A 25,845-nucleotide genomic window follows, 5' to 3' on the forward strand; every position below is an offset into this window, starting at 1 on the left:
TAAGGATCACTCACAAAATATTTGTATATTTCCATATGAATGTGTTTAATAAGCAATTATCTCCACTATTTACCTTGTCAAAGCAGACCAAACAACAGTGTTTAAACACCATATTCTGTGAATCTAGTTTGATGTAGCACATGGAAGCATTTCTATGTTTCCGCACCCAGTGCTATATTTTTTCTATATATGGTATACTAGAATTAACTGAAGTCTTTGAGAAACTACCAAAGGCAGAGAGTCTGCCTTCCTGCTGGAAAGACTTAGGACCAAATATAATTAGCAAAAGAAAGCACATTTCAAGAGCATTTTAATGTATACAATGAGGGTGTAGGTGAATAGGTTTCATTTTAAAGAAACAGTCTTTAATTTAAAGTACTTTGCTCTGTGGATCTTATAAATATTACCATATTTTTTCACAAATGTAAAATATATTATAGCTGTTTAGATTTAAAAGGCAATTCCCACTGGGTGATAAATATTTTTTAAAAAATATTAACCTACAAGAAAAGGACAGCTCCGTGAGAACTAGTTTTTAAACATTCAGTTGTCATCCAACTGGCCAAGCTGACATTTTTCACTCAGCCTTCCTTTAATGGCATAAGGCTACTCTGCAAGCCGTGGCAATTACCACTGTAACGGGCTGCTCCTCATGCTAACACCCCAAGAGTGCACTTATCAATAATCACAACTGCGCAGTAAAATAAATTTACACATTTCAAAATATTGTTAATAGACATCCCTATTTTAAAATGGCTTCCATTAACAGGACTTTGAATTATTTCAGCTGTGTGTTGATTAGGTTTAAGCAATTCACCACTTCACGAATGCAGCTCACAAACAACACAACCCACCAAGGGGTAGCGATAGTCAATAGGATTCATAGTGCAAATGAAAATCAGAATTGCACTAAATTATTTGACATTTCAAAAATATAAATGAACAAGACAAGTTTCTTATACTGTACACGCAATAAGGTATAGTGAGCATACGAAAATGAGGCTGGGACATTCTACACAGTTAGCTGGTGTTCCAGACTTGAATCTGTTCAAAGACAGGACTCAGTAAATAAAATGTTGCAAAGCAATGTTGTTATAGCACTTGAACTATGCTCTCAAGCTTTGTATTTCTGTTTCCCAGTCTCACTAATCACACAAATATGCTGAAACAAAACAGAAAGCTCATGTTAGAAAACTAACATCTACGAGTCAAAGACTGAAGTTTCACACATTTATTCAATAATGCAATTCTGGGGGGGAGGGGGGAGTGCATCACACATTTCCATGTTATTAATCACTCATTTAATGAGTTGACTTATATAGAATAATTTTAAAGTCTTGTTTTTGTATCAAAATGTTAATTCCCCCATAACCCACCTGATCCCTGCCAAGAGACTTGCGCCGCCCAGAGAACAAGGCTCAGGAATGGGCAGGAACGCAAGGGCAGTTCATTCTTTATTCCAGATTGTCCTTTTGTTGTTAATTGTGAAAAAAACTGGTAAGACAAGAAACTCCCCACTACAGCTGTTCCATTCTTTCCCATCTAGTCAATAAGGAGCATGTAAGGCTCCTTTCTCCAGAGCTAAGCAGAAGATCCATGTTGGCCTGACTAATGAGAGTTGAATGGCTGCTCTCCTGCTAACGTTTTCCCCTGGTCACTATATTACTAACAAAGTGATCAGGCTTGTACATGAAAGTACAGTTGAAGTAGGAAAAAACTGAATTATCCTATTTCCTCCTCCCTAGTTTTGAAAGAGTAAAAAGTATTAACAAAAACATTACTTACATTCAAATCTCGAAAGTATTCATTATAATCAAGGGCATAACCCACAACAAACTTGTCCGGCACTTCAAATCCAACAACTGAAAAGGACCATAATTCATCATTTTGTTAGACTTCAGGTACCAGTATTTAAAAAAAAAACAAACAAAAAAAAACAAACTGTCATTTTAGCATATATATTTTTAAAAACCCTAATGTCCTTATTTTCTCCTCAAGCATCCTCAGTTTCTAAACTATTTAACAAATCTAACTGACTTTTCACTATCTAGTCCATTAACTTCATTCACTTCACTCATCTTAGAAATAAAAACAAACTAGATAATTTCATTTTCTGGTTTTCATGCAGTAGCACAATGCTGCAATGTATAGCTTACAAATGTTTGCTTCAAATAAAAATCTATTTGTATTGAAATTCATGAATGCATTTCTACTAATCTAGATTTTATTTTAAGTTTCATACACAAAAGTTACTTACTCTATAGTAACCATGGTCCTTCAGGATGTGTTGGCCACATGAATTCTACTTCTGGTGCACATGCACCCTGTGCAGACAAGATCAGATTTTTTTGAACAGCAGACTCTGCTGAGGCCATGCCTGTATCCCTGCACCCAAGGGCATAAAAGGCAGAGTGGGTCAAACTGACCCTCAGTTCCTTCGCTAGGACAGAATGCAGGTAACTACAGGATTCCATTGTGGTGGGGAAGAAGGGTGGGTCATGGAATACATGAGGTCAACACATCTCAAAGAACCACTGTTACTGTGCGGTAAGTGACCGTTTTTTCCTCCTCAGGCAACAGTCCATGTGCAGCCCACATCTTGTGACTCAAGCAGTGCCATGGTAGATAGGAAATGGACGCTTGAATTGCATCTGAATACAGACTACTGGGAAACGCTGCCAAAGTGGGCATCAGATCTTGATGCCTCCACTTTGTAAAATCATAGACTTTTCCTGCACTACTTCTACAAGGATCTCAAGAGTGTCTGCCATTCAGCGCAGAAATTCCTGGAACATCTTATGGTTGTCAGGCTGTGAAGATGTAAAGGGCACTACTGCCTTGTCTGGTGAGGACAAGGAGATAGCTGCGGTTCTTCATTTTCATGGTCCTGCTGCTGACAGCGTGAGACACCCGTGCCTTTGCACAGCCCTAGGGGATCTTGTAGCGGAGGGAGAAGTAGCCTTAGAGAGAGCAGTAGAAGTTGGCTTTCTTGTTGCCTGTGCCCCAAGGGGCCCATGCAGAGCCAGGAATGACCCTGTAATAGCAAGGGCAAGGGTAAGGGGCTACAGGGGTGGGCACCATGGAGAATGCTCTTCCCTAGATCCCTAGGTTTGTGTGTGCAAGAACAGGTCCTAGGTGCCCTGTCTGACACATAGGGGTCATACGAACAGGACCACGGTAGGAGGGCGGAGGACGCCTCCTTGCTGTGCTCAGAAGCTGAGGAAGCGAGTACCCCTCTTCTAGATGTGGGACGGCTTTAACAAGGTTCCCAGGGTGAGGTATGGACTCTGCTCTTGCCAGGATCAAGAAAGTGCTCGGTACTGTAATGGCACTAGTGGTCAGCACCACAGAAGGCACTCGCACCATTGAAGACAGTAGTGGTGATTCAGGCTGAGCAATCAGTCAGATCACCTGCTACCAAAACTGGCTTCAGTGTCTAGGTCAGTACCGAGAAGAGCTGTACCGCAGTCATCAGCACGGGAGTCGTAGATGCTGAGGCTGTCAGCACCAGGTGCACCGAGGTCAGCGCTGGGCGAAGCACAGAGCTCTGCTTGAGATGGTACTCTTGCCTGGTCTCTGTGATGGATGTCAGAGGGATCCCTTCTGGGCCATAACCTATCCTTTGAGGAAGCAGGCTGAGGTGATCTCCGCCTCCTGCTACTAGGTCCCTCTGAAGGGGACCTAGACCTGTGCTCTCTAGAGGAACCACGTTCTTCCCTACCCCTCTCAGATGACTTAGCTACTTTGTTGGTCTTGGCTGACGCCTTCTTAGATCAGTGAGATCTAAGATCTGCAAGATGAAGGCTGTTCAAACCCAGCAGGGCCTTTTTTCTCCAGATAGAAGGAGATTGTTCTAACCCAAGGCAAGTCTCTTGCCTTTTGTGTTCTTTTATGGAAAAATGGCAGATAATACACAATACAGCAGATATACGCCTCCCTGAGGCACAAAGACACCTCAGGTGTCCATCCTTCACTGGAATAGCTGCATTGCAAAAGAGGCAAGTTTTGAAGCTGTGCTAGATCCCTGTACTTGATAAATCCCTAACTCAAAGATTTTTTTGTTGCTTTGTCTGTCTTATAGTCCACAGGTATCAAATACTAGTACTAACTCCACTAAACTGTCACTACCCTGTCTATATTAACATGCTCATTATTTATAAAATAAGTCAGGTTTTAGGTTGCACAGTATGCAAGAAAAGCAGAACCTATCTAGGGGTCTGGCTTATGGCTACAGGCACTAGGCAAGAACTGAGGGAGGTTTGGACCTACTCTGCCCTATCCCAACAGACACTGCTGGCCAAAATAATCCAATCTTGTGTGCATTGGGAACGTGTGTGTCAGAAGTAGAATCTATTCGGACAATCACTGGAAGAACCACCTGTATTTTGGACATACTTACTAGACAATGTCCCTTTAACATAAAGTGTGTCACAATAAGGTACATTCTGCCAACATGTAGTGTAATGGACTAAATAAATCAGAGTACATTGCCCAAGAATTTTCAGAAAAAAGTGAACTGCAGACAAACATTCCAAATATTCTTACAGTTTGACTATAACATTTCTCTATACTTTGATAACGTTTCTTGGTTAATTTTAAAATATTTATTGATGATTGGCAGAAAGGGTCACTTACAGTCAGGCCGATATCCCACACTTCGAGGAGTTCTTTTTACCAACAAGCTGTCAATTAAAACCAGTAGAAAATTAAATATGGAAATCAGCAGCTAGAAGGTGTTCAAAAAAACTAGACAGAGAATTAATTACTAAAAACCAAGCCAGTCTTGGACTTCACTGACACTGAATGGGTGTAACTGAAGGCAGAATTTCATCTATTAAATACATCCTGCATTGATCGGATCAAGACTTCTGGTTGAATCACAAACAGTTGACAATCTAGCTAAAAGGACAAGAGTCAGACATGTGCCTGAGGCAGAGAGTAGACATGTCAGCCAGGAGTTATGGTAAAATTCAGTTCTGAAAAGTGATTCTGTAAACTGGCATAATAAGGCTCCATGTTCACTCTGTCTAAGAAACCTCAGCTACAATGCTCTGCTCACAAGAAAAGAGACAGCTTTTCTAGTTATCACACCTGCAAATTCAGCCTGTGAGCTGAGAGCCAAACTGGGTTCCTTCCTTCTTATGTACCATCGCCGGTAAATAGAAGTTCTGCAGGCCAAATTGCATCCACCTTTACAACAGTACGTCTTCAACAAGTTTGCACAGGTGCTCCTGATTATCTCTGTTAGTGGAATTTAATAAACATTCCTGTTGATGAGGCACATCGAGGCATGGAATCCAGCTCCCCCTTTCTCAGCTGTGGTGACTCTGCAGAGCTAACAGTATTGTCACTAAAGTCAGCAGATGTAACCGAATCCAAACACGGCGCAGATTTGCCAAGACCAGATAGTGACATTTTTACTGTCACTTTTCAGAACAAAAAGGCACTTTCCAGGAAGTAGAGAGAAAGGAGAACAGAGTGAGTGTTCTCACACTTTTTGCCCATCATCATATATTGCGGTACTATTTCAGTGACTCAGGGTAGTCCATGGATGCTCCTACACCCACATAAAGGGCCATTGTGGTGTCTGGTATTTAGTTGCAATTGTTTGGGGAAGGCTTGTGGGGAGAAAAGAAAAGAGAAGGTCCCGTGTCTGATGGATGAACACTGGAGACAGCTCAAGCTGATTATGTACTCAAAAGTGTCACCTACTTCAGGGAAGAGGCTCTCTCAGAAGAAGATGGAAGAAGAGGCCCTGCTAAGCCCCATGACCTGGTATCATGATGCCTTTTGTCCTTTCTCTCAGGGATACTTGCCCTCTGGTCAACTTTTCACAAGCCTCTCTGTATTCCCCCATACGCCTTTTCCTACCTGCAAGTCAGCTACATTCCTTAAGGGTGGAAGAAGATCTGCCATTGCCTATCAACATAACACTAAATCCCTTTGTATCTCTGAACCTAGCGTTCAGTTGGGTTTCTGAAAACTTGTCAGCTTTCAGACTTTGTTGACATTTGAGGTTTACAGACGTTTTGGCTGGATGAGTTAATTTTTGAAGGCTGTTATCAGTTTGGGATTTGACCAAGGAAGCTCAAATCCACTTGAGATGTGTTGGAATCTCTGCACAACATCTGCATCACACAGCAATGCAAAACACACAAGCAGGCAAGTGTTACAGGTATAAAATGTAAAACATCTCACCTTTATGCCAACTCTGGTATTTGCATATTTATGGCTTAGATGTTTGACAAATTTTCAGTATTACAAAAAGCTTTCTTCTCTTTTTTCAAGTTATATGATGTGACCAGAATGTAGTTTTACTATTACACTATATGTATATGATGTAAAATGTAACGGCAGGGCCCATGGGCCTTCTTAAAAGAGCTTATCAGGCACACTCTTCAAACTCCTCAACATGTTGTCATGACCTCAGAGATAACGAACCAATAAGAAGTCTGTAACCATCTCACCCTCAACATGTCACTCCAAGATTACCAGCAAAAGAGGCTACCTGAGACACGTCTAACTGCCTGACTAGATGCCACCTCCACCCTCAGTTATCTACAATTCCTATCAGTTAATATACCTGTATTGTGAAACGCATATAAGACTCAGTTTGACAATGAAAGAGAACAAGCGATCTGAAATGTAAAAACCATTAGGCTTGACAGCTACTTTGTTAGTAACATTAAATTATCATCAGTTTTGGTTGTTTGGTCATAAGTTTTTTAAACAAAATAAGTCTTACAAATATTTTGACTAAAAATTTAAAAATCCTAAACAGTAAAACCCAGCAGATGATATGGCCTGATTATTCTTGGGCATTTGATTGTTATAGCCGAATTACACACAGTTACTGCAGGCTAATGGCAATTTTAAAAATTGCTAACCAGGGTTCCAATTTTGCAATCAGATCATGTGCACAGGTCTGCATCCAACAACATTAAAAAAAAACCCTTAAGATTAATGAGAAAGCCCAGAGCAGAAACATTAGGAGGCTTTTAAAAAAATCCTAGAGTAATCAAGATAAAATGCATTCCCAACACACTCATACACACAGACCCAGTCCGTACATCCTTCTTTACTACTAAATCTCGTAAGCAGTAGGATACAAATAATAGAAAAGTGCTCCTCTCAGTCTAAATAAATGCACCTTTTCACAGTGAAGAGACCCTATACTAGAAAAAGTGAGACCATGCACAATACATGAAAGGTGTTTCACCTTTTGTGTCATGGGGAAAAAAAAATTCCCTTCAAATATAAAAGCATTCTATAATCCTATTTCACTATTTTTATAGTTCTTTAAAAAGTATACATAATGCAAGCAGCCATAATCACAACTCAACCTGACTACTTTCCACCATCTTTGGATTGTACTGCTTCAGCAGAGACAGCAATGTTTTCATTGTTTACCAGTGTCAATTATATCCTGATGATAAAAAAGCCACGTCAGAAAACTATATAAAAGTTGTTAAAGTAGCACTTCCAGATTCTAATCATAGAGCCCATGTCATATTGAGTTGCGCTGACATGAAAATAACTTGTGAAGTGGAAATCAGGCTTTTCCTGCACATAAACAAATATAGGTGTTATTCCCTACTGCACTGTTGTGGCCATCCTTTATGTGTAATAGTTAATTTCTATCGGCAATAACCATCTATTTCTATCATATTAATAACCATTGCAATGAAAGTGTTACCACTGAAGCATCAGAATCACTCTCCACTTCCTAATTTGGGTTGGATTAACACAAAGCCACGAAGTTCCTCCTAGAGGAACATTCTTCTATCTGGTCTGAAGTCTGGTGTACATAAAGAAGTAGGTGGCACTGAAGGCAAAACTGATTGCTGCATCTTATCTTTATATAACTTCCCCCTAAAAACCCCCAACCTACCTCAGGATTATGCCAGGCTGTATTTAACTGGCGCTTCAAATCATGGATGTTAACACAAGTCTGAGCAAGGGCCCTGGGTGTGCACACTAAACAGATCAATGCATGGACAAAGGTAACCAGGCCTAACTGCCATATCAGTAGCTTTTAAAGTCGAGAGAGAAATCAGCTACATCACTGACTTGTCACTGTTTGACCCTGTGGTTACATGTGGCAGATCTGTTCTCTAGAGTCTTTTTTGCCAGCCACAGGAGGCACCATATGAAAAATCAAGGTACTATCATATATAAGGAGATAAGTTATAGCAGAAGTTATTTTTATTGTTTGATTGATTGACAAGCAGAATGGTGATTTGTAATGGTGTTCATATTTTACAAGAATCTGCTATGTAGAAGACATATGTCACTGAACAGATGAGAAACTAATTTATTTAGCTGCCTGGTACTCAAAAGACATAAATTAATTAATCTGAAATGGCACCCATATAGAATTCAATGTACTTGCCCTTCAGAAGTAAAATCCACTTCAAAAGAGACAATGATCACATATGTGACTGAAATGTTTGTGTGGAACAACAAGTAGGAAAGTAAAAATTGATGCACACATACTTTGGGAATGGGTGCACTAACACAGAATATATAACTGACAGACTAGACCAGCCTTCCTGGATCAAAGCAGGATCCTGTGTAAAAACCCAGGATTCCAAGATAGGAACTTTGGTCTGACAAAAGGAAGTTCTCACTCCCTTGTGCCATAAAAGGATCAGTTTTAGGAAATGGCTCTTAAATGACAATCATCGTTTATTTACGTGAAAAGAAGTTGATATGATTTTAAGTCTCCAAACACTGTTTGTGTATATAGGAAGTTGTTTACTTGTTTATTGCCACTGCTTCTCTATCCTATGGTTAAAAAATAAGGCCCTACTTAATTTGCAATACTGCGTAAATTGCGAATCCCATAATATTAAGTTTCCACCGCAATTTGCCAGCTGTCCGGGGCTGACAGTGGGAGTCCGGGTTGTCAGCCCTGAGCGGCTGGGCAGTCCCGCTATTAGCCTTGTGCATTAATGACTGTAAAATAGTTGCAGCAAAATATCTGATCATCAAAAAAATAGCAGGCATAACATAATACTTGAACATTTATATTGTTCCAGCAAATTTTTCTCAAACAAATAGGTCTTCTTTGGCTTTTCCAAATTCCTGCAATTAATAAAAGGTCCTTGATTACTTTTCTGCGATTTTCCATGTCTTGTCTGCAACTCAGCTGCAATTATTTGATAATCGTCCCACAGTGCAAGTAGGGCCTTAGTTATAAACCTTGTTCAAGAACACTATCTGCAAATAAATCAATATTTGTTCCTGGGGGCATTCTGCACCAAAAAATTAAAAATTCTGCAAATTTTATTTGTCAAAATAACACTACATAATAAACCAGTTTCAATTATTTTGGTAATTTATTTCAAAATACCTGTCAGCAAGTATGTCTGTAACAATAAAGAAACATACAAAAATTCCCCCAGGAGGAGAGTGTTAGAAAAACCCTTACAATAACCCAGTCCCTGTTTCTCTATCCTACCCCCTCCACCCCCCTGAGCCAGACACCCAAGACCCCTCCTTCCCATAGCCCAGCTGCAGCCCTTCCCCTCCCTCCCGAGCCCAGCCATGGGTCCCCCTAAGTGCAGAAACCCACATCCCTTCGCTCCCCCAGAGCCCAGCTGCGGGGCCTCCCCAGGCCCAGATACCCACTCTCTTCCATCCCAGAGCCCAACCAAGACATCCGCCCCCCCAGAGCCCAGGGATCCAGAGGGAGAAACAGCCTGATATGCAATCCCAGGTTTGCATGGAGTTTCCTGCGCACCGCCCTGTCCTTCCCTCAGGGCATGCTGGGAACAGCAGCGGTGTCAGGAACCCTTTAGCTCCCTGCTCCTCCCCCTGGCAGTATCTTCTATGTGCGAGCTGGGCTCTGTTGGGTCCAGCAGCACCTAGAGACGGCCAGCAGCACCGCAACCCATTTCTGTAGGGGAAAGGAAATTCTGTGCGCACAACATTCATTTCTGCAAAATTCTGCACTGCGCAGTGGTGCAGAATTCCCCCATGAGTAAATATTGACTGGATGGAACAAGCCTCCGTCCATCAATGAAAGGAGGCATAATATAAGAACTGATTTACCTTAACAGCTAGGAGTCAGATTAAATTATATTCTGCATATTAATGTCCAGTGGTGCATGATGAGCAGTAGGTGAGACTCTTTATGCAACAAAAATGTATTTATTTTTAGTACACAAATGATGCGTGGAAACATCAGGTACTATTGAGTGCTTTATATTTTCAGATATTCCTAATAAGAATCTTTTATCTATAACTATTGCAGTTTAAATTCTTGTCTGTGCATTAACAAAGTGACAGAGATCCTTAATTTCACTTTGTTCAAGTTCCTTTAGTACCAGTATGATTAAATAGGATCCCAGCAAATTGAAAGTAACAATAGCAAAACTTTGACATGGACATTCTCTCCCTGCAGCTAAGTAAGAGGAGATGGGGCCAACCTGGGGATTCAGATCCAGACTTCACACACTCCTAACTTTGAGGGTATGTGGGTCAGCTCATTATGAAAATTAGGGGCCATTTGCAAAATTCAGACCTAGATTCAGGTTTCACAGCCCGCTGAAATATAGAAGTGTTCACATTCAGGACAATCTCCTGTTAAAATGTTATCACAAATCACACATTACAGAAATCAAAGTGAAACATAATACTTACTTCTACAATCAAGACGTTCTAGTGGGGGGGGGAGGGAATAAAAAAATCCATGAATATTTAGTTGGCGATTATGTTGATTTCATTAGCAGTTTTCTGTTAAATTACTTACATTATCAATGCACTGAAATATGCTTATGTCACCATTTACAGAATTTCACATTCTCAATAGCTGAAAACTGTAGGAAAAAAAAATCTGCAATATTACACCCAATTCAAAGATATTATGCAACACTGCAAATTCTATTTAGTTAACATTTCTGAAGTGCTGGCAAGAAGATTCTCATTGATAACAGTCTATTGACACATGCAGAATACTAACTGGTCTGTAGAATTCTTAGACTTTGAAAAACAGCATTATAAGTATGCAAAGTTAGATCAAAATATAAGAACCTACACATTTTTGCACGCTTTTAATGAAATATTCATCATTAAAATGGCATCACACTTTTCAAGGGTTTATGATTCTGGCATTAATATCTCTTCTATTTTGAAACTTTGCATGCATTTTCATTTACAACACATACACGTCTTCACGACTGATTTGCTTATATGTCTAGTTGTAGGGGAAAAAATGTGTTTTGACACTCAGAATATTCTAATCTTTTTGGCATTCCACTGATTTGCCAGTTCATTTTTAAATATGAAATTTTGTAGATGATTAAATCCACACACCTTCTGGTTACTAAAAAACACTTTAAAAGAGTGCTATTGCAAACATGGAATAACTGCTTTATAAATGCAAAGTTATGGAACTGTTGTGACAACAATAATGCTAACGCCTCATGATTTCACAACTAGATATTGCATATTGTCATGGTAACAGCTTCACAATAGGTAGCCACAGTATCCTGCTATGGAATATACCATAGTTTTAATCCAGCTACAGTATCAGAGTCTGTGTTGACGTAAAATTAATTATGTAATTAATATGGAGATATACCTATCTCACAGAGCTGGAAGGAACCTTGAAAGGTCATTGACTCCAGTCCCTGCTTTCACAGCAGGACTAAGTACCATCCCTGACAGATTTTGGCCCAGATCCCTAAATGGCCCTTTCAAGGATTGAACTCACAACCTTGGGTTTAGCAGGCCAATGCTCAAACCACTGAGCTATCCCTGGAAAACTGCTAGGTGATAATCTCTGTCAAAGCCAGAAAACACAGAACTAACTGCCCTTCCAACAAGACATAATATAAAGCAATTATAAAGTGGTAACCTTTGGAATGCCATTACCTTAAGTTAGATCATTAGACTAGTACTATATGAACACAGATAAGTCTTAAAAATAAAGCTATCTTGAACAGTTTAATTAGAAAAATGATGCAGAGCAGCTTAAATAGGTGTTATTTACTTCTTTTGTTTCACACTAAAAGACATACTTTTCCTGTCAAGGTTGAGAGGTCATCCCCACCAATTACTTTTATCTCTCCAGTTGACTCATCATTCTAGTTAAAAAGGGAAAAAAACAAGTATTAGTGTGATTAGAAGTAAATAAAATAGCTAAACATCTAATCGACTATCCAAAGTTGCAAGAGATGGTATTATCCAGTGAACATTATCACACAGAACTACAGCACTTTCAGAGAGAGCATCTATGAGCATCTCTCCACTAACCAGAGAATTACAAGTCACTCTGACATTTAAATTAACATTTCTGATCACACAGAACATATAAAGTAATAGAAATGGACCCACAGCTTTGTCACTCAAGGTTATAGCTTTATGGTAAGTATGAGTGAGGGTGGGTGAATGTGTGTGTTGCGCTAGGAGAGTTGTGTGGATGGTGAATGAAAGATGTGGGCTACGGTGACAAACGGTGTGTGTTTGGGGTTATCATGTATGGTGGTTGTGTTAGTTTGTGTCTTGGGGGTTGTACTGGGAGAGTGATGTGAGTGGCAAATGAGGGCTGTGTTTGTCTGCAGTTATTGTGTATGCTGGTTGTGGTGTTGTGGGGCTGTTTGTGCTGATTTGTATCTTTGGGGCTGTGCTTAGTGATTTGTGTTCATTTGTATGGATGGCAATTGGGCACAAGGGTGTGGCAGTTGGGCCAGGTAATACATCATCTGTGCAAGCTTCCTCACACAACTAATTAAATGATTGCATGCAAATAAGCTGTAAGAGTAAGGTGATTGGTTGAGTAACCTCTGGTATCACAATGGTCTAGGACTCTGATACCTGCCTTACTGTAGCTGTACGGGTATGATTTCTAAAGTCAAAATACTGTATCGGAGAACTTAAAAGTTGGACAATAACAGATCACTAAACCCAGTGATGATTCAACCTGGTGATATTGTGAACAAAAAGAGCTCTCAGCCATGCTTGTAGCTACTTCCATCACTTCACACCAACTCAAGACATTTTAGGTTGTGGAGTGACAGGGTGACATTCCGAGCACCTTCTTATATAGATGTCTAGCAGGAGAATTCATATGAACATGCACTGTCCATCACACTATGAAATAGGGATTCACGTGGTCAGGTAGGGGTTAAACTGAGTACACCAATATAAATGAGAAAAAGTACTTTAATTCCTAAGCTGTATTCTGCCACAAAGGTCTGACAATTTATATTTTAAATGGCAAGACTTTATTTGTAAAGTATTATTCTTACAGACTAAAGAATTCAAGTTGGTAACCAGGCCAAACCACAAAGGTGGAGACTAGGTATCAAACAATAATTACAACCACAAGTAGTTACCGTGTTTAAAATCAGATCCTAGCAATGAAAGCTCCAATAGGAGTTTTGCTTTCTGTAATGAGGCAGAGTGGCCTCATTCCAGCACAGAGGGGGTTAACTCACCCTGTTGGGCTCAGCTAACTCCACCCTTTCCATCTGACAAGAAATGCAGGGGCGGGGCAGGTCATATAAGAGCAGGGCCCTGCCTGCAGCTCAGTTGGAGCCTGACATTCTTCCCAACTGCCAGCAGAACCCACAACTGGCTGTGGCGGGTGATGACCCTCTGCAGCCAGCTTGGAGGGAAGGCAAATCACTGTCCCAGGAGACCGAGAAACCCAACAAGGGAGCGGAGACCTGGCTGCCTGACAAGGAGACTGCCCCAGCAGCCGTGGAACATCCCCACCAGACACTGGTTGGAAGTAGTCGAAGGAAAAGAGATACTGGTCTGGCTGTGTTGCTGGGAGGGCCTGGGCTGGGACCCAGCCATCAAAGGGGGCGCCCTTGGCTCTGAGATTCAGCAATGTTACACTTTCATTGAAACAGTTATTAATATATTGTTAATGATGATTTAACCGTAACACTGGCTATTGCCATACTAATAAATTACTGAAACAAAATGCCATACAACTGAACCTCAAACTACAAAAAGAACATACAACCCAACATGTAGGGATAAAGTGAGAAAGGCTAAAAACCAAGTAGAGTTGAACCTTGTGAAGGGAATAAAAAACCAATAGTAAAAGGTTCTATAGCCATATAAATAAGAAGAAAACGAAGAAAGAAGAAGTGGCACCGCTACACACTGAGGATGGAAAGGAGGTTAAGGATAACCTAGGCATGGCCCAATATCTAAATAAGTACTTTGCCTCAGTCTTTAATAAGGCTAATGGGGAGCTTAGGGGTAATGGAAGGATGACAAACGGGAATGAGGATATAGAGGTGGATATTACCACATCTGAGGTAGAAGCCAGACTTGAACAGCTTAATGGGACAAAATCGGAGGGCCCGGACAATCTTCATCCAAGAATATTAAAGGAACTGGAGCATGAAATTGCAAGCCCGTTAGCGAGAATTTTTAATGAATCCGTAAACTCAGGGTTTGTACCGTACGACTGGAGAATTGCTAACGTAGTTCCTATCTTTAAGAAAGAGTGATAAACTATAGACCTGTTAGTTTGACATCTGTAGTATGTAAGGTCTTGGAAAAAATTTTGAAGGAGAAAGTAGTTAAGGACATTGAGGTCAATGGTAATTGGGACAAAGTACAACATGGTTTTACTAAAGGTAGATCGTGCCAAATCAAACTGATCTCCTTCTTTGAGAAGATGACAGACTATTTAGACAAAGGAAATGCGGTAGACCTAATTTACCTCGATTTCAGTAAGGCATTTGACACGGTTCCACATGTGGAATTATTAGTCAAATTGGAAAAGATGGGGATCAATATGAGAATTGAAAGGTGGATAAGGAACTGGTTAAAGGGAAGACTACAACGGCTCGTACTGAAGGTGAACTGTCAGGCTGGAAGGAGGTTACTAGTGGAGTTCCTCAAGGATCGGTTCTGGGACCAATCTTATTTAACCTTTTTATTACTGACTTTGGCACAAAAAGTGGAAATGTGCTAATAAAGTTCGCGGATGACACAAAGCTGCTAACACGGAGAAGGACTGGGATATCATACAGGAAGATCTGGACGACCTTTTAAACTGGAGTAATAGTAATAGGATGAAATTTAATAGTGAAAAGTGCAAGGTCATGCACTTAGGGATTAATAATAAGAACTTTATATATAGATTGGGGACGCATCAGTTGGAAGCAACAGAGGAGGAGAAGGACCTTGGGGTATTGGTAGATCGCAGGATGACTATGAACCGCCAATGTGATATGGCCATTAAAAAAGCTAATGCGGTTTTAGGATGCATCAGGCGAGGTATTTCCAGCAAAGATAAGGAGGTGTTAGGACCGTTATATAAGGCGCTGGTGAGACTCCATCTGGAATACTGTGTGCAGTTCTGGTCTCCCATGTTTAAGAAGGATGAATTCAAACTAGAACAGGTACAGAGAAGGGCTACTAGGATGATCCGAGGAATGGAAAACCTGTCATATGAAAGGAGACTCAAAGAACTTGGCTTGTTTAGTCTAGCCAAAAGAAGGCTGAGGGGGGATATTCTTGCTCTTTATAAATATATCAGAGGGATTAATATCAGGGAGGGAGAGGAATTATTTAAGCTTAGTACCAATGTAGATACAAGAACGAATGGGTATAAACTGGACACTAGAAAGTTTAGACTTGAAATTAGACGAAGGTTTCTAACCATTAGAGGAGTGAAGTTCTGGAACAGCCTTCCAAGGGGAGTAATGGGGGCAAAAGACATATCTGGCTTTAAGATTAAGCTTGATAAGTTTATGGAAGGGATGGTATGATGGGAGAGCCTAATTTTGGCAACTGATCTTTGATTATCGCCAGATAGGTATGCCCAGTGGTTGGTGATGGGATGGGATCTGAGTTACAGCAGAGAATTCTTTTCTGAGTGCTGGCTGGTGAGTCTTGCCCACATGCTCAGGGTTTAGCTGATCGCCATATTTGGGGTCGGGAGGGAATTTTCCTCCAGGGCAGATTGGCAGAGGCCCTGGAGGTTTTTCGCTTTCCTCTGCAGCGTGGGGCATGGGTCACTTGCTGGTGGATTCTCTGCAGCTTGAGGTCTTCAAACCACAATTTGAAGACTTCAATAACTCAGGCATAGGTTAGGGATTTGTTATAGAAGTGGATGGGCAGGGTTCTGTGGCCTGCTTTGCGCAGGGGGTCGGACTAGATGATCACATTGGTCCCTTCTGACCCTAGAATCTATGAATCTATGAAACATGAAAACTGGCAGGTGCTCAAGAATGAACTTTGAATTTCATTGTAGGCATCCAGCTGACTTTGATCACCTTCAGTTTTCCAGCAGCCAGCATTAAGTATGTGTTATTCCTATTACTGTGTAGACTACAAAACAGACTTGCCATCATAACCCATCACTGGGGGGAGGAGGGAGAGGATGGATAAGGGAACTGAAATAGTAAACATGGCCTTCCCTTTTTACTTTAGTTTTTCCAATAGCTTAAAGAGTTCTTACGTACAATTCATCCATCAAAAGAGTATTTGAAAGGTGTAAACCCAAAGGAGGGAAAGTAATTATTTAGGGGACGCACAATGGGTTATATAACTAGAAGTATTGAGATGAAGTTAAGAATGAAGATTATTTGAAAAATGTTCTGACACTAAGATCTGTTAGGCTCTGGAATATTCTCCACAAAAATATTGAAAGTTCAATAGCTGGGGATGTGAGAAATGTGACTGGATGATCTAATAGAATCATCCATCTCTAATTTTTAGGATACAGCCTCAAGCCAAGTAAGAACAGAAATCAGGGCTTTGGAGCAGAGCCCGGAGCTGGAGCGCAGAGCCGCTCCAGAGCAGGGGAGCTGCAGGTTTCAAATTGGCAGTATTGGTACCTATAGTTTCAGACTATAAACCAATTTCCAGTCTTCTCCAGTGTTAAGAACTTTGTTATTTAATAATTAAACAAAGAATTTTCATTTCACATAAGGACACTATTTGAGACATTAGTAGCAGCATGGGCCCAGTGATGGACAGTGAATCAGTTTCAATATTGATTTAACATTCAGAAGAGATTTACTCTTTAAGACTGTCCCTAGACTCCACTCCTGCCATTGCCAAATGATAGCAGTATTTCACATGATGGAGGTCACTAGCTAATGGCTCAGAAATAACTTTAGTTTTAAACAATTTAAAGTACATGTGCTGTAAAATACTTATCATGAAGTGTTTTTCAGAACAATGCGCTAAGCAGATTGCATTCAGTTTTAAAGCCATTTTAATCTAAAAGAGGAAACCCTGACAGTTTTCCTGGAACACTGACTAGTGGTAACGGTAACACCTCTCCCGCCTTTCCTCCCTCCCCCCGAAACATCTAGTGTTTTTGGTTCTTCTTCATGACTATGCAACTTTTTTTTAATTTCTAAATTTAGATAAAGAAGGTTTATCGGAACTGACTTTTGCCAGCGCAGCACAAAATAAACAGTCTGTTAGAAAGGAAGAGTTCTTATTTTGTTCATAAATGCTGTCTTTCCATCCCAGGATGGCATGCCAGCTCACTCTGGAAGCATTCATTTGTAAAAACTGTGAAAGCAGAAGTTGTAAGTGAAGTTTAATTGCAATCACATTATGTTCTTTCTGTTCCACCGTTCAGGAGCTGTATATTTCTATACACTGAAGCAGTCAATGAGACATATAAGAAAGTTATCTCACAATTCCAGAATAGTTATACAAGGTTCAGCTGTCTCGCCTAGCTAATTATGGCACTTTGGATTCCTTTTTTCCAGATTATAAAATCTGTATAATGTGGAAGGGCTGTGTGATCTAATAATTGTATCCAAGGCCTCGGTGTCAAGAGACCGGGGTTCAACTCGCAACTCTGCACTAGTTAGTTATGCGACCATGGGGAAGTTACAAAGCCATATGCCTCAGTTTCCCCATCAAAATATGGATAGTATTTATTCACTTCTGTATTTGAAATCACTGGAAAAAAGCATTAAGTCCTGAGTAGTGGTAACATTAATAACAGAAAGATTAGTCAAGCAGTTCCATGGATGTCTGTGTTAGGACAATCTTCTCCAGTCCACAGTGTTTTAATCTAAAGACCCTAGCTCTGGATACTCATCACCATCTTACAGTGCCTACAGAAGTAAAATGCTAGTAAATTTTGTACTAATCCTGTGCATCAGTGACCAGACTTCCACACTGATACAGAGCAGGACATACTTTTTTGCATGGTTGCCTGATAACTCCCACCCCTGTCCCCACCCCATTCCACAAAGAACCAACACCCCAAGAAAGCATTCTGTTTAGAAAGCTTCCCATCCAGGATATTCTCTGTACTTCTCTTCTCTTATTCTTTATTACTAAGAAAAACTGCATAAAAATAGGATCTTTATTTTTTTTTAATTCCTCTCGATGCTTTTCCCCTCTTAATGTCAAAGGACTGATATAGCAGAGGACTAAAATTCTGGAGCAGAATAAGCAGAAGGAGCAGAGATACTAAAGAAATTGATGTAAATATGTCTAATAAACTAGGTAAGTGAAATACAGAAAGCACACTACATAAAACCAACCATTTTTCAACAGAAGTTTTCCCAAGTGGTGTTACTGACTCTCGCTTTTTCAACTGCAGTCTTGTTTTTTAAACAAACCACAGAAATGAATTGAAAATGTCCCTTGGACTAAGTGTAAAATATATAGGGTTTGTTGTTTTTTTCTGCTCAGAAGAGCTGAAAATCATTATTTCTTCTTCTTTTATTGTCCTTCTGTAACTCCATCCATTCAAGAAAATTAATTATCATAGGCCAAGTGTGTATGTGTGTGTGTACACTCCTGTTGGTGGTGGTGGGAGAACTAAAATCTTTCAATGGGCACTGGGAGAAAAGCCTATACAAGCAGCTTGTACACTACTTCATTCATTAAGGGGCAGGGTGATAAGGAGGCACATCCCCCACTTTCCCCAACCATGCCTCTCCTTTGCTTCACTGGCTGTAGCAGTCCACCATGCCTCATGTTCAGTGAGGGCAAATGCCCTGCCTAATGTTCTGGCAGCCCCCTGCATGTGTGCACAAGGTGGAGGAGGGGGGCAGTGTGCTCTCTCACCCAACTATACAACCGCATGGAGCAAATCCAGAATCAAGCACTTATATCTCGCTTTTTTTAAAACGAGATTTTAACGGACAATACCACATCAGTGTACAAGTTCATAAAGTCCTTCCACAGTCAGAACTCCTAATGTTGCAGTTTAATCTCTGGTTTCATGGTCTAATCAAATGAATGACAAAGTTATGTTTTCAATTTAATAAGCTACATGGATTTTTTTCTTCTTGTTTACTGGAATGGGCTCTCATTCATGATAAACAGTTTGGACTACTAATTGGTTCGTTGGACATAGAGCTAACAGAAAAACCTCCTGAAATAATTTATTTTTAAAATGATTTTCGGAGTTTCATCATTTTATGGTTTTATTTCCACACTAATTGCAGTGGAGTCAACCCAAAAAGCACCTTTTTGATTTATTTTGAAGAAACAAAACCAGGCTTTTGCTAAGTCAGAAAACATCTAGCATTTGTGGATGTAGACTCCTTCCTTAGATCTATGTAGTTTAGTCTTATGCTTTCTAAAGTTTAAACATAACCTTGTGCAGTGCTGCAGTCTCCATTTTCTTATAAACTTAAATGCTTAAATGTCAATAGAAAAGCAGTCTTAATAATCACCTACAGCTGGTCTCTAGAGGGTAGAACGCCCTTCACCAGCAATTGATTGCAAATTAAGCCTTATAAGCCTCACGTTTTTCCAAAGCTAAAAATACTACAAGGTTTAGTTCTATTGGTTGATTTGGGTAAATAAAAGATGGGCAGGTAACGTTGTGGCTCTCAGCATATTCAGTGCAAATCAATGGATATCAGATGTAAATATTTTTATAGTTTTCTAATGTTCCCTATCCAGTCAGTAGAGTCCTAGCCATATAAAACTTTCCGTAAACGATGCCATAACTTGAGGAAAGATTATGTTATAATCACGGCTCTAGATTTTGGAGAGAAGCAGGGTGAGGGGGAAGGAAGTTGGATAGCTGGAAGTTACATAAGGAGTCACTTAGCTCTGGAAGATTTTCACGAGCTGGTGTGTTGGAGACAAGGGGGTTGTATGTAATGGAACATATTTTGTAGCAAGATGTGTGAACAAGTAGCCACATCACCTCATTTTTTTAACTTTCCTCCATCTTACTTCCTATTTCCCCACTGTTACCATGTTGCAATATGTTTAAAGAGACTGAATCTGTAGCTTTAAACACACATAATACCTAGCATGTTTAGGCAATAATAAATAATAATAAATAATAATAATAATAATAGATTTAAAACCACCTTCATTTAATAACTTCAAGTTAATCAATTTTATACAAAGTCATGCTGTGTCAGCAGATATACTTACACAATAGCTCTTCAACCTGATGAAGTCCACGGTCATAGGGATTGATTTGTCACTGTTTCTATTCAGTGCTTTGATATAATCCAGTAAGTCAGCAAAAAACTTATAGCCACCCTTTAGTACGCAGAGGGCTACAATATGATGCTCCCCCATGCTCTTCATAATGTCTCGTGCCAATCTTTCTGTCCTGTAGAAAGAAAAAAGTTACTACTACTCCTCTGTTTTGTTTTTTAACTACAGCAGCAGCATTTGGTATTGGCGCCAACAGGGGGAATACACACACACCAAATTGGAAAACATCTTCCTTGCTTAAGGTAATACCTGCATACCGCTTTATAGCCGATTTTACTGTTTACTTGTCAGCAAGGCTTCTCTCACTTTTCAAGGTTAATGTAACAATAACACTACTAAACTTCCTCAATTTCACAGGTTACCACAGCCAAAGCTAATCTTAATTGATTACTGGATGGCTGCCAGAGATGTGAAGCAGACACTGTTTTGTTTTGTTTTTCAAGTAAGATAGGTTTGGTTTCTCAGACACAGAGCAGTATAAACTTATTTCCTAATACACCTAGCAGATACAGCAAGTCCTAGATAAATCAGGAAAGATCAAGATATTACTCAGATTTTAAACTAGTTCTTTATAGCCAGGTTAAAACACTAGAGAAAAAGACTTTACATTAACTCCAAAAGCAAGGACAATAAAAAAAACCAGATCACATAAATGATACCTTCTTTGAAAAATTACTGCTAAAAGTAATGTAATCTTCATTCCTAATTTATTTTGGAAAGTGCTCTGTATATTTACAGCACACCATCCAGCAACACACTTCCTAGGAAAAGATTATAAATTCAGCACTTCATTTAATAAAATATTACTCAAACAACAGGTATTTTATCTGGATTTTATTTCATATTGGAAGCCCATCAGTAATTAATGTTAATGCTGGAGACAGATATAAAAAAAAAATCCAGTCAAGTCATTGAGAATTCAAAACCACAATGCATACTGTAGGTGTATCCCTATCTTCACTTCAGTCTTTTAAATCAGAAAGATCTTTTCAGAACCACAAAACTACTTATTTAAAAATGGGAATGGGAAATAGATAACAATGCAGTACTCGCTGAAACAAAATGCTTCATAATTATACTACCCCCTTCTCTAATCGGATGCAAGATACAAACTTCATGACCTCGCCACGGATTTCAGGAAGTACAGAAATGAAGAACTAGTATTTTGCATTTCACAGCAAGGAGGAGAATGGAGGATGTTAAGTCCGCCTACAATACTAACTTGAAAAAAGATCTGAGACAACAAATGTCTTCAATAACTTACGTTCATGACATTAGATTTATCTTCTGATGAAATTCAGGAGGCTACAACACTTCCACTTTTCAGTCTAAACTAATGTGATAAACATAATGTGCCTTTTACTTAATTCTTTAGACTGCAAAGGGCCCTAGAACTATTCTGAAAGAGGTCATGTACTATATATATTGTATAGGATCTCTTGATAGCTATGCTGTAGTTTTGAAACAGACGACAATAGCAAATGTGCCAATTCCTAGGGTCTGCCATAAGAAAGTAATTTAAATATTTCTTAGTGTTTGCACATCTCTCTAGAAAGGAACATGTGGGTCCCAATTAAAGGTCTTACATGTGGTCCTGCACTTACACCATCTCCACCACCAGAAATCAAGAGAGCTACAATTCTCTTAACACTGTTATGACTGTTACGAATAGAAACATTTTAAAAACTATGATTTTCACGTAATCAATTGCTGTAGTGTATTATCTGAAGTCAAAACTAACCTGTCCATAATAAGCCCGTGAGGAATATAGACTTTTTCCAAATCATCTACATAATGTTTAGGTATGCAGAACAAGTCCAGATCATAACCCTTTTCATCATCACCAATCTAAAAAAAGAAATATAGAAGATGAGATTGGGTACAATGCATAAATCCTTGCAGAAAAAAACATGATATAGAACCATTCAGGCACTACAATGATCTGGGTAATTTTATCCTTCCCTCATCAAGAAGACACCAATATATTGAATACAGTGCAATGTATAGGTTAGTAGTTATCATCTAAGTGCGTAAGAGTTTCCTCAGACATTGCCTGAGTAATTACTTAATAAAACATCAAACATGGGGAGACATTTATTTAAAATTCTAGCAAAGTTCTCTGGATCTGAGAATAGGAAATGAAACTATACTCCAATTTGGGTCTCAATTCCCTGCAAACCCAAAATCATACCTTTTTGAAAAAAAATTCTTCATTTCTAACACGTTCAGTATTTCAACTATACAAGCAACAGATCAAGTACTCTTTATAACATGGGCAGCTTCCAAATCCGTACACTACCAAGTCACACCAAATCCAGGACTCAACTTCTAATACACACAAAACAGTTTTATGAATATCACTAGTTATGCTTACACAGAGAAAAAGTTTGACAAGTTTCTAAGGTTCTGCAGGTTCTCAGCGTCTCTCAGGATCAGATCCTAAAGGCCCAATTTAACAAACTGTTTTGCACAGGCAAACTGTTGTATGGTATTGATTAGGATTTGGGATTAGTATATGTATATCATTAGACCAGACATTGCATTTAGGTTCAGGATATATCCTTATATATCCATCAAGATCTGGGCTTTCATGCATCTTGATGTTAATAAGGTAAAGTTTATTAATCGCCTCATTTTTGTTTTCACAGTTTATCACCATTATATGTAAAGCACAGGTAGGAGCCTACTGAGAAAACTGAATCCTATTGCTGGTAATTCAACAGTGTATGCATTTGCAGGGTCCATCTTCAGTACTCAGAGTAGCAGCCGTGTTAGTCTGTATCCGCAAAAAGAACCGGAGTACTTGTGGCACCTTACAGACTAACAAATTTATTTCAGCATGAGCTTTCGTGAGCTACAGCTCACTTCTTCAGATGCACAGAATGGAACACACAGACAGGAGATATTTATACATGCAGAGAACATGAAAAGATGGAAGTATGCATACCAACTGGAAGAGTCTAATCAATTGAGATGAGCTATCGTCAGCAGGGGAAAAAAAACTTTTGAAGTGATAATTAAGATGACCCATAGAAGGTGTGAGGAGAACTTAACATAGGGAAATAGATTCAACTAGTGTAATGACCCAGCCATTCCCAGTCTCTGTTTAAGCCTGAGTTAACTGTGTCTAATTTGCAAATTAATTCAAGTTCAGCAGTCTCTCTTTGGAGTCTGTTTTTGAAGTTTTTTTGTTGCAAAACTGCCACCTTCTAGTCTGTCACTGAGTGGTTAGAGAGGTTGAAGTTTCTCCCACTGGTTTTTGAATGTTATGATTCCTGATGTCAGATTTGTGTCCATTCATTCCTTTGCAAAGAGACTGTCCGGTTTGGCCAATGTACATGGCAGAGGGGCATTGCTGGCACATGATGCTGAACTCGAATTAATATGCAAATTAGACATAATTAACTCAGGCCTTAACAGAGACTGGGAATGGCTGGGTCATTACACTATTTGAATCTATTTCCCTATGTTAAGTTCTCCTCACACCTTCTATGGGTCATCTTAATCATCACTTCAAAAGTTTTTTTTCCCCTGCTGACGATAGCTCATCTCAATTGATTAGACTCTTCCTGTTGGTATGCATACTTCCATCTTTTCATGTTCTCTGTATATATAAATATCTCCTGTCTGTGTGCAGGACCGGCGCTAGCGTTTTTAGCGCCCTAGGCGCACGGCCATTTCGCCGCCCCGCGTGCTGGTCCTGCGGCTCCAGTGGAGCTGCCGCAGCCTTGCCTGTGGGAGGTCCACCGGAGCCGTGGGAGCATCAGACCGTCCGCAGGAATGCCTGCGGCAGGTCCACCGGAGCCGCCTGCTGTCCCCCACTCCCCCCGGCAAAATGCCACCTCCCGATAATCCTGGTGCCCTAGGTGATTGCCTAGGCCGCCTAAATGGAAGCGCCGGTCCTGTCTGTGTGTTTCATTCTGTGCTTCTGAAGAAATGAGCTGTAGCTCACAAAAGCTCATGCTGAAATACATTTGTTAGTCCCTAAGGTGCCACAAGCACTCTTGTTCATCTTCAGTACTGTTATTCCTATGGAATACCCAATATCTTTTCAATGGCAGATCAAGCTGCAAGTTTTTGCTGTGCTACCATTTAAGGATCATTTCCTACAGGAATTTGTATTAGTACAGCTTATAAACTACTAGAATTTGTATGACTAACCTGTACACCAGACTCAACATTTAGTTACTGGATTACAGATGTCTGGAAACAATAGTAAGCCTATCAAGTAGTGAGATAGCTCTCTGAAAACCTACAGACTTTTCCTAGGTTTCAACCCTTGAATTATATTTAACAACTTATTTGACAACCCACTTTTTTTTTTTTGTATTCAGAGAAAGAATGGGTCATTCCTACAATTTTAGGATGTGGATTCTTACTGAGATAGCAAATTATGTACAGTTGTGGGGGAGGAGTGGTCACAACTCCTACAGTTAAGCAGAATTTTAAAGCATGGAACAAAATACAAGCCGCAAAGTACTGTAGTCATCCATGGACACCAGTGGATGTCGTTTTTTAAGAATCTGTAATATCCTGAGCAGAAATACATTCTAAACAGACAAGATACTCCTAGAGTCCCTTCAAAATAAAGTTACTCATTTCTAACTATATTATATCATTGTAAGTAGCACACCACCCTCCAACATATTATACCATTATATGTTAGTTTCCATATTACAAACAGAGACAGACACCCGACATTATTTCATTGTATAATTTGGGAAGGAAAGCAGAGTCTGACTATCCTCAGGAGGTTACTCTCATGGGCTTTTTTTAAGGTCTCTAGCAAAACACTTGTCTGTAATTGAAAACAGGGCATTCCTCATGTCAGTGCAGGTTACCGCCATCGCTGGGGCCCCTTTCCCCCCCACCAGCCCCAGAGCCCCCCCATCTACGGGGTCCCCCCCGACACTCTCCATTTCCGAGGCCCCTTTCCCCCCACCAACCCCAGAGCCCCCCCTATCTCCGGGGTCCCCACCCAGACACTCCATCTCCGGGGTCCCTTTCCCCCCACCAACCCCAGAGCCCCCCCTATCTCCGGGCCCCCTTTCCCCCCACCAACCCCAGAGCCCCCCCTATCTCGGGGGTCCCCACCCGACACTCCATCTCCGGGGTCCCTTTCCCCTCACCAGCCCCAGAGCCCCCTCCATCTCCAGGGTCCCCCCCCGACACTCCATCTCCGGGGTCCCTTTCCCCCCACTGGCCCCAGAGCATCACCCCCCCATCACCGGGGCCCTTTTTCCACCCCAGCTCCCGGGCCCTTCCCACGGCTCCGGGGAGGCACTGGGCAGCCGCCTCGCCTGGTCCCGCCGCGCTCACCACGATGTAGGGGCAGGAGGTCGCCATTGAGCTCGGCTCTGCTGCGCCGGCTGCGTGGGGCTGGGGCGGGCGCGGCCCGCGTCGCTCCAGGGCGGGGCC

At 40.4% G+C, this 25,845-nt stretch overlaps 1 protein-coding gene across 1 annotated transcript; it reads right to left on the minus strand.

Annotated features, from left to right (window-relative positions):
- HPRT1 (hypoxanthine phosphoribosyltransferase 1) lies at positions 1-25,828 on the minus strand. Its single transcript, XM_030576675.1, is given in 10 exon segments — positions 1-1,162; positions 1,786-1,862; positions 4,636-4,682; positions 7,336-7,408; positions 7,411-7,426; positions 10,648-10,665; positions 12,027-12,092; positions 20,359-20,542; positions 22,169-22,275; positions 25,747-25,828. Coding segments are annotated over 10 exon segments (663 nt in total). The 5' UTR covers positions 25,774-25,828; the 3' UTR covers positions 1-1,114.
- Between the last annotated feature and the right edge of the window lie 17 nt (positions 25,829-25,845).

The sequence above is a fragment of the Gopherus evgoodei genome, chromosome 9 (genome assembly GCF_007399415.2).
Source record: "Gopherus evgoodei ecotype Sinaloan lineage chromosome 9, rGopEvg1_v1.p, whole genome shotgun sequence".
NCBI lineage: Eukaryota > Metazoa > Chordata > Testudines > Testudinidae > Gopherus > Gopherus evgoodei.